Source organism: Carex rostrata, chromosome 31 (assembly GCF_964058835.1).
Source record: "Carex rostrata chromosome 31, lpCarRost1.2, whole genome shotgun sequence".
NCBI classification, from domain to species: domain Eukaryota; kingdom Viridiplantae; phylum Streptophyta; class Magnoliopsida; order Poales; family Cyperaceae; genus Carex; species Carex rostrata.
In genome coordinates, this window is record NC_135948.1 from 1,684,321 (window position 1) to 1,699,685 (window position 15,365).

Genomic DNA, 15,365 nt, shown 5'->3' on the forward strand with positions numbered 1-15,365 from the left:
AAATTTGAATCTTGGTTAATTAATCAGTGGACAATTATTTTGATTTTGTCAATAATGTGCATCGTGAAAATATTTGATTTAACTGCAGTAGATAGATTATGACATTTTATCAAAAAAAGAAGATAAATTTGACATCTAAGTCCTTGAAACATCCCTCTATAATGTATTACAACAAAAATGAGACAGTATTCGCGAGGGTAAAAAGTGATTTTTCGCGACGAAGTACCGTTATTGTTGTGCTTTTTCTATTCGTGATACTTTTCGCGAGAAAGTACTGTCATAAATGTGTCTTTTCCCTCACGAATACTATCTACTTAATTGTTGGTACATACGTTTCATATTACTCTATATAATATCTGTATTAGTTTTTGTGGCACTCTAAATTAGAGGTCAAATGCTCTTTTCATCTCAACGGTCTAAATAATAATTAGCTAGCCATATGTTTTCTTGCACAAATGTCCATTTCTTTACAAAATTGCATTCTAGTAAACGAAACTCGAAACTTAGAATAAATTTCCAACGAAACAAAGGCACAAATTTACATTAACAGCTAACGTGTTTTGGCTCGATGATTTTGCATGCTTATTGTAATTTCATGAAATCATATGCACCAGTTCCTGCAATTGCCCCTGAAATAGGAGCCACAAAATATATCCATATTCTTTCGTAATTGCCCTTCGCAATTGCCGGTCCCAATGTCCGAGCCGGATTCATCGATCCACCGGTCGATGGTCTACAAAGGAAAAGGAAAAGGGAAAAAAAAAATGCTATGTGATATCATTTATTTTTGTCAAAAATATTTTGGATACAATTCAGCTCTAAACTAGCTTGTATGAACTAGAAATATTATTCCACTTACCCAGCAATCAAAATATTTAGAAAAACCGTCATACCAATTGCTATACCAGCAAACTTCCTGTTCTGTTATAAATGGAAAAATTAGAGAATAGGAAATGTATCTATAGCCCATGAAAAAGAAAGAATGAAAAATATGAGATTTATAATGAGCTGTACTTACTGCTTTGAGGTCAAATGCCAGTGAAGTGATAACAAACAGCAGAATGAATGTTATAACAAATTCAAGAAAGAAGGCGCGGCTGGTACTGATAGTTGGTACGGTAACTCCACCATTATGAAAAGGATCAAAGATGAACTTGAGTGCAAATGATGCACAAATGGAACCGAAAAACTGAGCAACTATGTATAACGGAACATAAACAAAAGGGAAATGGCGAAAGAGAGATACAGCGATCGTGACTGCAGGATTTAGATGCGCGCCTGAAATGTGACCGGTCGAGAGAATGACTACTGCAACTGCTGTGCCGGCAGAAGCTGCTTTTCCGATTAGGGTTTCCGAATTTGTGTACCTGGCATCCACTATTGGAGTAGCTGCTGCTCCAAAAATCATGATAAATGTGCCGATGAATTCAGAAGCTACCTAAAATATATATACAGGGGAGCCAGTTTTAGTCGACATATAAATTTGATTGTTATTCAGAACAACAAATTGATATCTGTGAAACAACTGTTGGAACAAACTTTCTTTTCTCTTTATCAAGAAAATTGGAAAAGCATCATGAAATATATGTTGGAAAAAAAAAAATTTAAGTCATGGTAATTTATTTTTCAGTAGAGAAAACATTCTAACTTTTCTAAGTTTGAAATAATCTCTTTCAGTAGAGAAAACATTCTAACTCTTGCATTCTGGTGGGCACTAATGCGGTCACTGCAGAGGTCCCCGCCGTCGCGGGTTATAGCTTCACACATCGACTTCTGGATAGCACATTCGCAGCCGTTGGACAAGATTCAAAAAAGAGAATGGGACGTCGTCTGGTCGGCGGGACTTTGGGCTCTTTGGTGGGAAAGGAACAACAGGTTTTTCTCTCAAAAGACAAAGACGATTCGCATCTTTTTAGGCGAGACAATAAGAGATATTCAACAGTGGTTGACATATTGTTAGGGAGAAGAGAACCTTTGTAATTACTTTTGATTTTTTGTTTTCGTTATTACGGTCTTTTAGTACCAATGTAAATATTTTTCTTAATCAATGAAAAACCGTAGGATGGCATCTTGCCACCTTACCCTCAAAAAAAAAAAACTATCCAAATATCCCTTATAGTAATCTTATCTCGTTTATTTAATTTCGAAAGTATTAGAAAGTTCAAATATTTATGATTATTATGATGATTCATAACTTAAAACTTTAACATTTGTAAGTTGCATATTAAATTTTCCTTCATCCATAGTATTTATAATTTATTACTTTATGGAACATTTAATTAAATAAGACAAGCAAATAGGATATAAATTCTGTTATTTATAGTTGGCTAAAGATGTAACCGTTTAACTAGTTTTGCAAACACACACAGAGAAGAAAAATCCGAAGGGCCGGTGTATCCACTGTATCTAGCTAGATTCAAAAGAACAATTTAATGAACTAAAGTGCTAATTAGGCGGATTTGGAATTCTTAACTGGTTCAATAATATTTTGTTAATTTCATCATACAGGCTGGATTCAAAACCCATGCGCCCGCAGATTAAAATAACCCAACTAGTTTGGCAAAATAAAAATAATATAATATAACCCAACTATACCTGAATTCGGATCCCATTAAGTAACTCAAATTCTGAGTTCAGATCCGAACAGTTCAATCTATTTTGGCACGTACATTAAAGGGATCTGTGCCTTCCACCTCGGACCGGATTCTGATCGGACAGTCCGGATCTAAACTCAAAATTCAATTTACTTTCGGGGATCCAGACCCTACAATACCTGACCCATTCCACTTAACTTTTAACATTTTTTTATTCTTTTAATATGTTTATTTTTTTTTTTATATTTTAAACTCACAACGGAATCACTGAGTTTCAAACTCAAAATCTTTCACATGAATAGAAACATCATAACTATTAGACTTGGTTTTCTAATTTGTTCAGCAGTTGTGGATAAGAAATATTTTCTATGTAAAAAGTTACAAAATTGAATTTTCGTGCATGCATGTCTTTCAAAATATTTTGGAAATTTTGATTATCATCTTGTTTAAAAAAAGATGGAAAATTTTACAAAGCACATCAAAGCCTTGTTTAATTGCAGTGGTGTTGGTACCAATTACCATTCTCTCTCTTCTCCCTTATGGCCTTATTCGAGACTTAAGTACACCTTTTCCTCTCTTGTTATAGATATGAGAGATGATAAAACAAACATGTAAAATAAGCCAAGCTTTTGTTGTTATTTTTTTTTTTTGAAAAATTCCATGACAGAAGCTGTCAGGAGTTATGCATTAGCATAGTGCACTACAGCACCGCCAACCAAGTGTGATTTAGTAATTTACATCAAATACCAGTACATACAGAGGCTGATTCAACAAACGAGAAATCAAGCAAACATTTTGATGTACCAGTAAAATTGAAAAACCACAAAAATCAGAAAAAACAGATTGAGACTCAGCAAAACTTCAACCACAGATTACCCTCACTTACAATCAGGCCCACTACCAGCTCCGGAGGTAGACTCTTGCCTAGGGGTGTCAATGGGTACGATACGGGGAGGGTGGAATCATTTTCATACCCATTAAGAATTTGTCTTACCCTACCCTACCCATATCCGTTATGATTAAGGGGTAACGAAACGGTAGTGGACGAATAATGAAAATGCCAATATAATGGTTCGGACAGCATATGGTCAATTTTGTCATTTGTTACATTCTTTCTTCTAACATTTCATTTCATCTCATTCAATTATTAAATATATATATTCATAGTATAACCTTGAGAAAGCTAACATGTAATGCAAAATTCAGACGCTAACACCTGAGCTGACATTAATGGATTACTTATTTAGACCAAACAATACATTATTGCCAGAAAATAAGATGATGATATATTTTCTTTGAAACATGGAATTTTTCCATTTGTAGAATTGAGAAAAAGGCAATAACGATGAATAAGAAAGAAAACAAGGAAATGAATTCTTTGATATATATGTCTCTAGCGTTGATACAGGCATACAACAATATGAAAAGAAGAAAAATAAATAAATTTGATATAATATTGATATATTTATATATAATATATTTCATATAATTACCCATTATCCAACGGGTACAAAATAACCTTTACCCATACCCGTTTATCTAACGAAAAAAAATCTTTACCCATACCCATACCCAATAAACTAACGAAAAAAAACTTACCCATACCTGTCTTAGCGAATACGATACGGGTAGAGTAAACGGGTGTCATTGACACCCCTACAGTCTTGCCTCTAAGAACTCGTTCGTTTCGTGTCAATTGTTTGTTAGTAAAACATAACAAAGCAAAACATATATGTCAAAGGAGTATACCAACATTTCATTAATTAATTTTACGTTGTACTCAACATGTAGCAACCTAAATTCCAAAATTAAACCAATTTTAACAAACACCAAGCAAAAATGTACGAGAAACACACTTCAATTTGAGCAAATAATAGAAATGATTTTCACCAAAATTAAATACACCTACCATTTTTAGCACAGAAACGCCAGGATCAGGCAGCAGCTTAAGGCACCGATTGAAAGTGCTCGTGCTAATTTTATCTTTTTGAGACATTTCCATTGCAGCTCTTCCCTTTTATATTTATGAGACAATTTGGGGAGAAACCAAATTTAATTAGTCTTCTCTATATATACTTGCATTGCCTCTAGCATTCCTGGAGAAAATTTTATTAATAATTTCCTAGCTTCTTGTTGCTTGAAGGCTTTGAATTTGAAATGTTCCTCCTTAATTAATTGTCATTCGATCTTATGAGGTCAACTACATATATGTTTCTACTATAACAAGTTATCCCTAAATAAAATGCAAATAGATAGAAGTGCATACATTGGCCACTTTTGTTCACAAAGTACCATGAAGGTCATAGACTCAAAGTATCTCATATCCTACATATTTCAATTTCTCCATTACTGGCCCAGTCCCCTTTTGTCCCTGAAATGGACATATCCATTTTATACTATTTCCTTCCATTAATAGTTAATTTGTGATGATATCAGCAATATATGAATAGACTAGACAACTTTAAAAAAAAAAAAAAAAGTACAGGAACTGAATCCAAGACAAATAAGGGTCAATTTGTGATGATATCAGCAAATTAAATCAGTAATTTGTGATTCAAAAATAATTTAAGAGTTAATTTTTTTATTCGGATGTTAATATTGATATAATTCAAAAATAATTTGTTCTTTTATGATATAATTAGATAACAAATACTAATATTTAAAACAAATAGTATGATATAAGTAGTGTATTTTTTTCGTAAAATTCGCCTAATTAAAAAAATATAATAATAATAGAAATATTGTTGGAAAATCTTATTAATTTGTATGATTTTGGAAAGATTTCAGTACTGTAGACACACGAAAAGACACATTACTTGGGCTACAGCAAGAAAACATAAAACAAAATTTCTCAACATGACATCATCTGTCCGGGATCTAATGTAATGAACCACGAATGTAATTCAAAATTAATTTAGTAAACTCTAAAATTTGTGATTCCGACATTGTATTGATATAAATTGAAAATAGTTTGTTCTTTTATAATAATAAATTGCATATGAAATACTAATATTTCAAAAAATAAACAAGAGTCCTTAAACTTCACAAAAATATGAAATAAATAGTGTATTTTTCATTAAATTCATCAAATTAAAAATAATACCAAAAATTCATAAAAAAAATATAATAATAATATATTATTATTATTATTTTATTGAAAACTTTAGTAATTAGTATGATAAGGGTTTCAACACACGAAAAAACACATTATCCAGGTTACCGCAAGAGAAACCAGGGAAACCAAAACGAATTTCTCAAGCATGACATCATCTGTCTTGGATCTAGTGTAATGAACTATGAATGCATCACATGTGGCGGGTTAGTTTATTTATTGTAACAATTCACCACGCAAATGTGGCACCGCAGAATGCAACATTCACTTGCCAACAGCTAGAAACGATATTGAAAAATGAAAACACGAAATCCAATTTAATATTTTTGGAATGCAAGCAATAATTTTTGCAAAAATATGCGAAATGCCGCAATACTTTTCACCTGGTCAAATAGAAATTCGTCAATTATAAAAAACAATATGAAAAAAGTATGGAGCTGCACTATGTATCTCGTTTTCATTCCACTTGGCGAGGCTGGCGGTTGGAGGGTAGTTTGAACAATTGTATTTGGAGCTAATGGGAGGAGAGGATTATTGGGATTTTGTATGCAATGGAGGTCATATATATTTCAATTGATTTAAAAATTTAATCGTTTGATTTTGAGCTCGCCTACATTACATAGTTCGCTAAGACATTATTTTTCATATGAAATTTTAATGTGGATGATGTAAGAATTTTAATTTTCACTCTACATTCTAAAAAAAAAAAAAAAAAAAATCTAGAAACTACATGTATGTAATGACCGACTGAAAAATATTACATGCGCTTAGTATTCAAGACTATTTTACCCTCCAAACAAAATAATATTGAAAGCTATCATATAGACTCAGAAATCAAAATGCAAGGGTTTCCGGAAACATTGTTATGCTTTTATTTGACAGAAATTTTTAAATATACCATAATCGAAAAAAAAAAGATAAATCAAAATACCACGATTTTTCAGAATTTCGAATTTTGACACAGTCGCATCCTGTAAATGCGACCACTTTTTTGGGGGCCGCATCTAGAGGATGCAGACCATAAATAGGAGGCCGCATCCTCTAGAGGATGCAGACCATAAACAGGATTTCGTAATTATGAAGTTTATATATAATTTAATTACACGTTTATTTAATATTTATATACAGTTGATGTTTTCAAGAGCTATGCGTTAGCACTTGACAAGGTTCTTTTATTCGTCTGCGCTGAAATAAATTAAGAGTTGATACTTAACAATTAATTGAGGAGTGTTGGTGCTTGATTGTTAATATTTGTTTACAGTCTATACTGAAAATATATCAAAGTAGATACTTGAAATTGAACAGTTCGCATTTGTTTGTTAAATTAATACTTGACGTGTATTATGTAAAAAAACATACTAAATAATTTCGATTAAAATATAAAAAAAGGTGTTGCAGCATAACGCCATATATTTCATTTTTTTTTTCTTGGCACTTTTTGCTTCCAACTTTTGGACCAATACCATCTGTACTCCAAAAATAACATCTTTATTGCGTTCCTGTGGAATGTTTGTCTGTATCAATTGAAATTTGTTGGAAACCTATTGTAGATAAATCAATCCGTAAAAAATCATATTTATTTTAAGATAATTTTAACATAAATTTAATTTTATGATATATCAAACTCTTATACATATTTAAAAAAAATATAAATTAGTTAAAATTAAAAATTAAAATTAAAGACGTATTGTCAATGATTTAGATAGGATATGTACTTAATTTGGGTAGATTTGAAAAACAATAATTTTCCATCAAATAATTAAAATTTATTAAAGATGAAGTTCTAATAGTTTTATGTTAAATGTTCAATTAGATTCAAGTTGACTTAAATCTAATCCGATCTATTTAAATAATTTTCTTCTGATAAAAGTGGTATCATGAAACCATTAATAGATAACTAGTATCAAACCTAGTTCCAAGACGCTCTATGTTATTTCAGGAATGAATTTTATTTATTTAAATTCAATTTATTGCTTGTCAGATTGCTAAGCGAGAAAAAGAACCCCACGAGACAAGAAGCAAATGTATCCCTCTTGAGGCAAGCTGGTTAGTTCTAATTTCTAATTGCCTAGGGACGAATCATGACCAAATGTAGAGATCTTAGTGTGTTATAATCCAGATCTACCAGCGTTGTTCCTTTTGTAGTCGTTCAATGATATTCTGATCCAAGTTCATATCCTTTTTGAAATTGAATTTCAATGGGACAGTTACAAACATCTATTAATTGATGCATGAGACCCAAGTCCCAAGTATTGTGCTTAAAACAAGCATTATTTCTGTAAATTCACGTGCCAGAAAAGGGCACAAATTTGATTGGTATGGAAAGTTTTTAAGGTTGTTACAAATTTGATTAGTAGGACTTGCAATTTTTATAAGCAATTAGTTTTCTAAAAAGTCTGGTGTCAAGTAACATTTGTGTTAGCTACTTCAATGTAAACCCTTATTGCAAGCAAGATGACTTTATACGAGCACTACTAGTTTCTCTACTGGCATCTCCTGGTAGGAATGGGCTTTTGCCAGATAATTCAGCTCCCCTCTTTTCCATTGAACTTCTCCTATGTTTCATTGAATCATTCTATGCTATTTGGTTTTCTTGTTGGTTTTCTTTTAGCCAAAAGAAAATTTGAAGTATATGTTTACAAGCAATAGAGCTGGAACGAATTCTAAGATTTCTCACGGCTTCATACAGAGATAATACTATAAAAGTGAACTGCTAATCATTTGTACGTACTCCAATTCCACATTTTTTAGAAACTTTGTAAAAGTGATGTCCCCCAAGTATTTGGGGTGTAAATCTAGTAATAACTAGAAAGAGTTGATCGGTCACAAAAATTGTACATGAAATAATTTGCATCCCACCTTTTAGCCTTTACAGAATTACCTAAAACTTGTCAAAAAGGAACTGTTGCAGTGACAGTTCTATGTCTTGGGTCGGTGAGCATAGTAGTGACATTTACAAAACCTGCCCTTCTCAAAGTTTCTTCTAAGTCTAGGAGGTAGTATTCATCCAAGAATGGTTCAGTGCTTTTTAGCAAAGTGAACAAAACCGGTGATAACTCCTGTATCATTACAAATTTAATTATGTCAGACAAGGTTACTTTATGCATGTGCTCTCACAACCAAGCATTGTTTTTTTCTCTCTTTTTTTTATGTTAATGACATCCTCCATATACAAGCTCAAGGGTATAAATTTGCATAAACTAAATCGGGAAGGGTATATGTAGAAATGATGACAAAGATTAGACATAAATTGTATTTACCTGAAGTACTTTGGATTTTGGCTGCAATTGGAGTGGGAAACGAAAGAAAGAAAGAAAAAACAAATATTAGAAAATTTTGGTACATTTGTTGAATAGTTGATATAATATTTAAAATCTAATTGATCTAATGAAACATACCGAGTTGTCAGTTATAGCAATGGTGCCACCGGGACGAAGAACTCGAAATGCTTCTTTCACTAATCCAGTTATAGCTCTTGCAGGACATTCATGGCACTGCATTTTTTATATATACAACTAAATAATTGATGACAAAAGAAAAACCAGATGGGAAAAGGTCAGACAATACAATTTGTTGGGTTAAAAAAAATTAGACCAAATTAATCCGTATTAAGGCCGATTTTAGCTTATATTATCATGTGAAACTTTTACATTTCTTATGCAAGGAGATGCATACAAAGGTGATATAACAAACTACTGAAGGGCAATTTCACCTGTAAGCCTGAAAAATGCCAAAATATTATGTATACACTTAAATTCGGATTATCCCTTATAACCCCCCAATAAGCACTAGAAATGTCTTATATGCAAAGCGGAAGAAAAAAACCAATCTTGATCTTACTAGGGAAGTTAAGAAGTGGGTGGCATGCAATATATTCCATGTTACTGAGGGGTTTATAAGATATTTGTCATTTTGTCATGGGGATACATGATGTTGATTTTCTGTAGAAGCATATATTTAAGTTTATTCCAAAATTAAATTTCAGACAAAGCACCCTGTAAATGGAGACATGAAGGAAGAAGATTATTGTACCACATAAGCTAGAGAGATGAGGTCAAAAGACTTTGCAGCCAATCCCGTGGCTTCTCCATTTGCATGGACCCACCTTATTTGCTTCTTTCTTCCCTCTTTCCTTTGTCTGTACTCTGCTACTGCTAGGAAATAAGGCGACAGATCTAGTCCCTATACCAAAAAAGGGCACAATTCTATACATCCTATAAACTATTTCTTTTGATACTTGGATGAGGAAATTTGTTGTTCAAGTACAGAAAAAGGTTAGCAGAAACTGCTTTGAAAAGAACATCAATACCGGTTTTAAAAAATATATATATATATCAATACCACTTAAAAAATAACTTATGCATATAGGCATTTGGAATGGGCCACCCTATATGAACACTGGAATAAATTCCAGTAGTAGTTTTGATATGAAACCACGAGGGGTCAATATGCAAAAGAGACTTACAACAACACTTGCAGAAGGAAACTTTTCAGCAAGAAATCTGGAGCTAACCCCGACAGAACAACCTATGTCAAGAATGTCTCTGATCTCACATTTATTCCCTGAATATTTTAAGTGGTGATTTTCTATGGCTGACAACCAAGGCCCGCGCACTCTTTGGTTTGCTTCTTCAATTGAAGATGCATCTGGTATTGCTCTTTTTGCAATTGACAGTGTTGCAGCCTCTGCCTCTGATGCTGCCTAATGATTGGGATTTGAAGATAAATTCATACAATACGCATCAAAACAATAACAAAGGAAAAGGAAATGATCGGAATTTATTGTCAATGTACCAGTTGTACATACTACTATGGTTACTGGTTTATGAGTTTTTACTCTTTTTGTCATTTCGCTATAAGTTTCATATTGTGCCTGCTACCAATAGGTCATGTTTGGTTGTGGGATAAAATGAAGGGATAAGAGGTTAACTCTTATAGCCACTCTACGAGTTATCCCCTTATCCCTCCACTTCATCCCCCAACCAAACATGGCCATAGAAGATCTGTTAAATACAAATGAAACAGAAAAAATATCTCAGAAGAAATGGAAGACAGTAACGGTCTGGTACGATTGGTATCTATCTTTCATACTGGTATGAACCCAAACAAGAGTGGGTGTCTATAATTCAAGAAAGGACCTTTACATGGAAATGGATTATTTTAATTTGTCTGTTTGACGCTTCCAGATATAAACAAGAGAAGAACTTTATGTACCAGCCATGATAAGTTCCCTTCTTCATATGCATGAAATGGGTTCAAATAATCTGCCCAAGATGTAACAAACAAAAAGAGTTATATGCAAAGTCATAGCTAAATATGTCAATTCAGGAGCAAATTCAAGTTTATTTTTGGACCATGAAAAAATTGAAGAACTAACAATCAGGATAGACTAAATTGGGGTTGCGCAATTCATCAAACAGTTGGTAGACATCAGACTCTAGAATCTCCTTCGACATCTCCCTCCATGGTACGTTTGCTTTCTCTGCTGTGCTGTTATAAAAAATAACAACAATATATGTCAATCCATAATCTATTTTTCTTTGCCAAAAGGTCCTCCAACTTTTATGCTCCACAATTGGGTCCTCAAAATTTGGTAGTAACTCTGATCAAGCTTTAATTAGCTTGGTATATCATTTAATATTGCGTGCTTTGCAAACAACACAAAATTATACTCTTCATATTTTGAGACTTTGAGTAATCTGGAAATAGCATTCCACTGTCAAAACCAAGGTTGCATTTCAGTTCAATTTGGAATCCTCTTTGGCTTTATTATAGTGCAATTTGTCATCAGTAAAGGAAACAAAATTTTGAGTAGTTATTTGCTACTATAGTGACAACTTAATGATTCGGAAAAGGTTTGGCGGGGTGAAAATCTGTGATTCAGTATATTCGGGAATGATTCAGAATTATACATTGAGTCCGGACCGTAAATCTTATTCCCACAAGAGCAAGAGAGCCAATAATAAATAAATAAAAACGTGAATAATTCGTAAAATTCACGAATAATACGGGAATTGCTTCGTCACCGGACCAAATCCAAATTATTCGCAAATCTTGTCACTATGTTTGCTAATACGACAAAGGATCTTGGGTATTGGGTGCACATATAAGAAAAGCTATATGCTTTTTGTGGATGTTATTTACAAAGGGTCATATTTGGTTGTGGAGTAAGATGTTTGGTTGTGGTGTAAGAAGGTGAAGGGGCCTTTTCACAAAGCTGTCAAATTAGATGGAAAACATAAAAAATAAGATGAAATTATGACCAAGTAGGTTAATTCATCTCTCCAGAAAGACTTACTCCACACTAAAAGGGCCCACTGTCAGAGGCAGCATTCATTTCCTAATTTTTCTCTTCTCATTAGTTGATAATTTAAAATATAACCTAAATACTTAAATAACGAACTCAAACCAAAAAAGTATAACTTAAACAACCTTAGTTTGAAATAAGAGGCTTAATAATCCTTCTTAATTTTAAGTAGGAACCAAACATGGCAAAAAGAAATACTATCCTTCAAATAAAATAGTTGAACCAGTACTCTCTGCGTGCATGCGCTGATGCGCCCGTGCACGCTCACACATCTTGAGAAAGAAAGAGAGAGAGAGAGAGAGAGAGAGAGAAGAGAGACCTAATGATAACCTGTCTGGAGGCAATCTTCATCAAATTGTACAATGGTTTGAAGGAGATGAGAGCTCCAACCATTTTCGACAGAGGTGTCTCTCCAGACCACCTCGGCCGTTGCAGCCTTCCCTCCTCCGCTACCGGGACCGCCGCCTCCGACGCTCGGCAGCGTACTCGGCGGCTTCTAGAAGCCTCTCGGAGCTTCGGGAAAGCAGCGGCTGGTGCACGCGCACACAGAGCCATCACACTAACAGTCACACCACGAGTGCGCGCTCTCTCTCTCTTTTTCTTTCTTTTGGTGAAATGACTTGACCAAAGAGTCCACGCTATCCTTTAAGGAGCGAATCCATCCTATTACATAGTGACACGTGTACATCAATCTGGGTTCGCAATCTATCACTAGTCCTTGGTCGGTGGACCATTATAGACCTGGTCCAAGATTTCATTATAGAGCTTCCTGGACAATTCACAAATCACAATTGGCTGAACGCATTCTGATTGCGATCATTTTATTTCTCATCTTGTCATGATTCGGCTTATCTCTAAATTTAGTATTAAGAACGAAGAACTAGAAGATCTGAATCGTCGTTTTAGATCGAACGCTTCACGGTCTTCAGATTACACAATAGATTTATGACCAATCTTTTGTGAGGCGAATTTCGACCTTCTGATTTAAACCTGACGGCTAAGATCTACATTCTTCGCGATTCCCATACAACTGGGGAAGAACCGATTGCTTGGTTTGAGATTCTTAACTTCAGCTCGTAACTTTACTAAAATAAATTGGTTAGGCATTCTCCTCTTTCGTGTCTTACTTGGGTTCACACTCGTCTTTAAGAAATTACAGTGCTAGAGACTCCCGTGTGTTAAATCTCGCCGCAGTGCATTTCAATCCTCCATTTCAAAGGATTCGAAAGATAACGAAGAAGAGAGAAACAATCATCTGATTCAAGAAAGCTCCCGAACTTTCTCGCATTTATGGACGAGTAAGCTCTCTCTTTCTCGCTCGTTTGATCTATCCACTGATATTGTGTTTTCCCAGATCTGGAGTACTTCATTGAATTTGTTTCAGACAAAATCGCAACAATAAGAGAGGAGGGGCTTCAATTCTGGAATTAACAAAACAACCCCCAATTTTTTGCTTATCGGTGTAGTTAATGGTCATTGTTACAAATTATTTATATTTTGCGTATATAGTGCTATTTTATATTGCTCTTTTGTTATCTCTGCTCAATACTAAAATTGAACAATTGATTTCTCACTTGTAGTGATAGTTGTATAAATGTGGTCGTGCAAATATGTCTTTAGCGAATGCAACAAATGCACAATTCCTCAATTTATAATCAAGCGTTAAGGATCATTTTATTATTTAGAGACAATAGAGGGGTCTCTGTGCAGTTTGCAAGTATCTTATCCCCCTTTTCTAAGGAATGCTCCCAGTGATATGACAAATTGCAATTTGGTAGCTAACATTTAAGTAAACCTCACTATCTCCTCTAGATTTGAAGAAGAGCATAAACACTACTCCAACCACACTGGTGCATCACTCAACGGTGATACGACAAGTATACATGTGACAGCGCTCGATGGGGTTGTGAATGTCAACTCTCTTTTTACGGTCGCTGTATTTGTTGGGCTTTCCCTGACAGCACCAGGTGAGCGCAGCCTCACTGACGACCACACTTCCTGTGATGCAGGGCCTGATGTCATCCGGAACCTCCTTGTCTTTGAGGTAATAGCTCCTTATTTATAGATATAGTCTGTCAGATTTGGTGTGTTGGCCTGATAATGCATTGCTGAAATTAGGATTCATGTTCTTTTAAAACAACAAGGGTATTAGGCTGGAAGCAGGAAATTAGGATTCATGGACTTCTTCTTGCTTCTTATGGCTCGCGCTACTTTATTTAGATTAAATCGTCAGATGATATGGAAGCAATTGACTGGTTCTTATGTGTATAATGCAAAAAACAGTTTCTGTATTGCTATTTTAGTGTTGTGGTACCACTGGCACCAAACTTCTCTTGAATGTTGGCTTTTGGGCATGTGCGTCTAGAAAAGCACAAAGACGCCACTTATACCCTTGTGATTAATACTTGTATACCCAATAGAAAAGTTGGAAATGCCACGTGTACCGCTATTTTCTCATTTTTCCTTGAGAAAAATTACTAAAGCTACTCCCAACTCTCAGATTGTGGGAATATTGATAGAGGATAGTATTGGTACATTTTGAAGAATTGGTAAAGAAGTATATGCTGGATAGTTTTAATTGCTTCTAAGGCATTTTTTTTTATATATATTTTCTATGTTTTGCAGAGCATCATGATATATCTCATTGTTGTAGGGTACAAGGACTTGAGGTCTTGGATTATGCATGAAATTCACACACTTGTTTTTGTTTCAATTCTCTCATCAGGTTGTGAGTTTCAGTTTTTTCCTTTTCTCAAGCCTGGTTGCGCAAGGCCTAAAGTTAGCCATAAACCTAATTAATAGCAAAGACCTACATGATGCCGTGCGGGCCCGCATCAACACAAAAGTGTTACGTTTGGGTATGCTAGCATCAGCGGCTGGGTCGGTCATGGGTTGCATCTTTCTCTTACTGTCTATGGTGGATGTGATTCAGATTCGGCTGGGGATGCTCTCCTGTGGCAGCCACGCTACAATCCGCGCTGTGGCGGGTCTCATTGGTCTTGTTACCACTGCTCTTGCAGTTTATGTTTGCACTGTCTTCTATGCCTTCACACACTAGTTCTCCATTTATGCTCTCTTTTCTCTATCCTCTCAGTTTGTCTCTATATAGTAATAACCTTGATTATAAGCTGCTTTGACAATTAATAGCCTATGTTTGTTAGTGCATTGAAAAAGGTAACTTGCTTGTTTGATATAAAACATTGTTCATTTTTTTTCGTATACAATTATTTATGTCAAAAGCACAAACATCGGCACACACGGAGGGAGACACATAAAATTGTAAACTTTAGGCGTGATGGCTGAGAAATAGAAATAAGAGTGACACAAGTTTGATTTCTCAGATTCTCAACGG

The 15,365-nt window shown here is 34.4% G+C and overlaps 3 protein-coding genes across 3 annotated transcripts; 1 reads left to right on the forward strand and 2 right to left on the reverse strand.

Moving 5' to 3' along the window:
* Window positions 1–413: 413 nt before the first annotated feature.
* LOC144547436 (putative aquaporin NIP5-1) lies at window positions 414–4,559 on the reverse strand. Its single transcript, XM_078296091.1, has 4 exons — window positions 4,500–4,559; window positions 1,019–1,434; window positions 860–921; window positions 414–733 (listed from the first exon to the last, which is right to left on the reverse strand). Exons 1-4 carry the CDS (start codon window positions 4,504–4,506, stop codon window positions 583–585), a joined length of 636 nt encoding a protein of 211 aa, XP_078152217.1. The 5' UTR covers window positions 4,507–4,559; the 3' UTR covers window positions 414–582.
* Window positions 4,560–8,366: 3,807 nt separating this feature from the next.
* Window positions 8,367–12,630, reverse strand: LOC144547438 (uncharacterized). The gene is made up of 8 exons (XM_078296093.1): window positions 12,333–12,630; window positions 11,084–11,196; window positions 10,921–10,970; window positions 10,172–10,408; window positions 9,739–9,888; window positions 9,105–9,200; window positions 8,967–8,987; window positions 8,367–8,765 (listed from the first exon to the last, which is right to left on the reverse strand). Exons 1-8 carry the CDS (start codon window positions 12,566–12,568, stop codon window positions 8,598–8,600), a joined length of 1,071 nt encoding a protein of 356 aa, XP_078152219.1. The 5' UTR covers window positions 12,569–12,630; the 3' UTR covers window positions 8,367–8,597.
* A 375-nt stretch (window positions 12,631–13,005) lies between these two features.
* LOC144547439 (uncharacterized) lies at window positions 13,006–15,211 on the forward strand. The gene is made up of 3 exons (XM_078296094.1): window positions 13,006–13,311; window positions 13,826–14,057; window positions 14,739–15,211. The coding sequence occupies exons 1-3, from the start codon at window positions 13,304–13,306 to the stop codon at window positions 15,069–15,071; spliced, it is 573 nt and encodes a 190-aa protein (XP_078152220.1). The 5' UTR covers window positions 13,006–13,303; the 3' UTR covers window positions 15,072–15,211.
* Window positions 15,212–15,365: the final 154 nt, after the last annotated feature.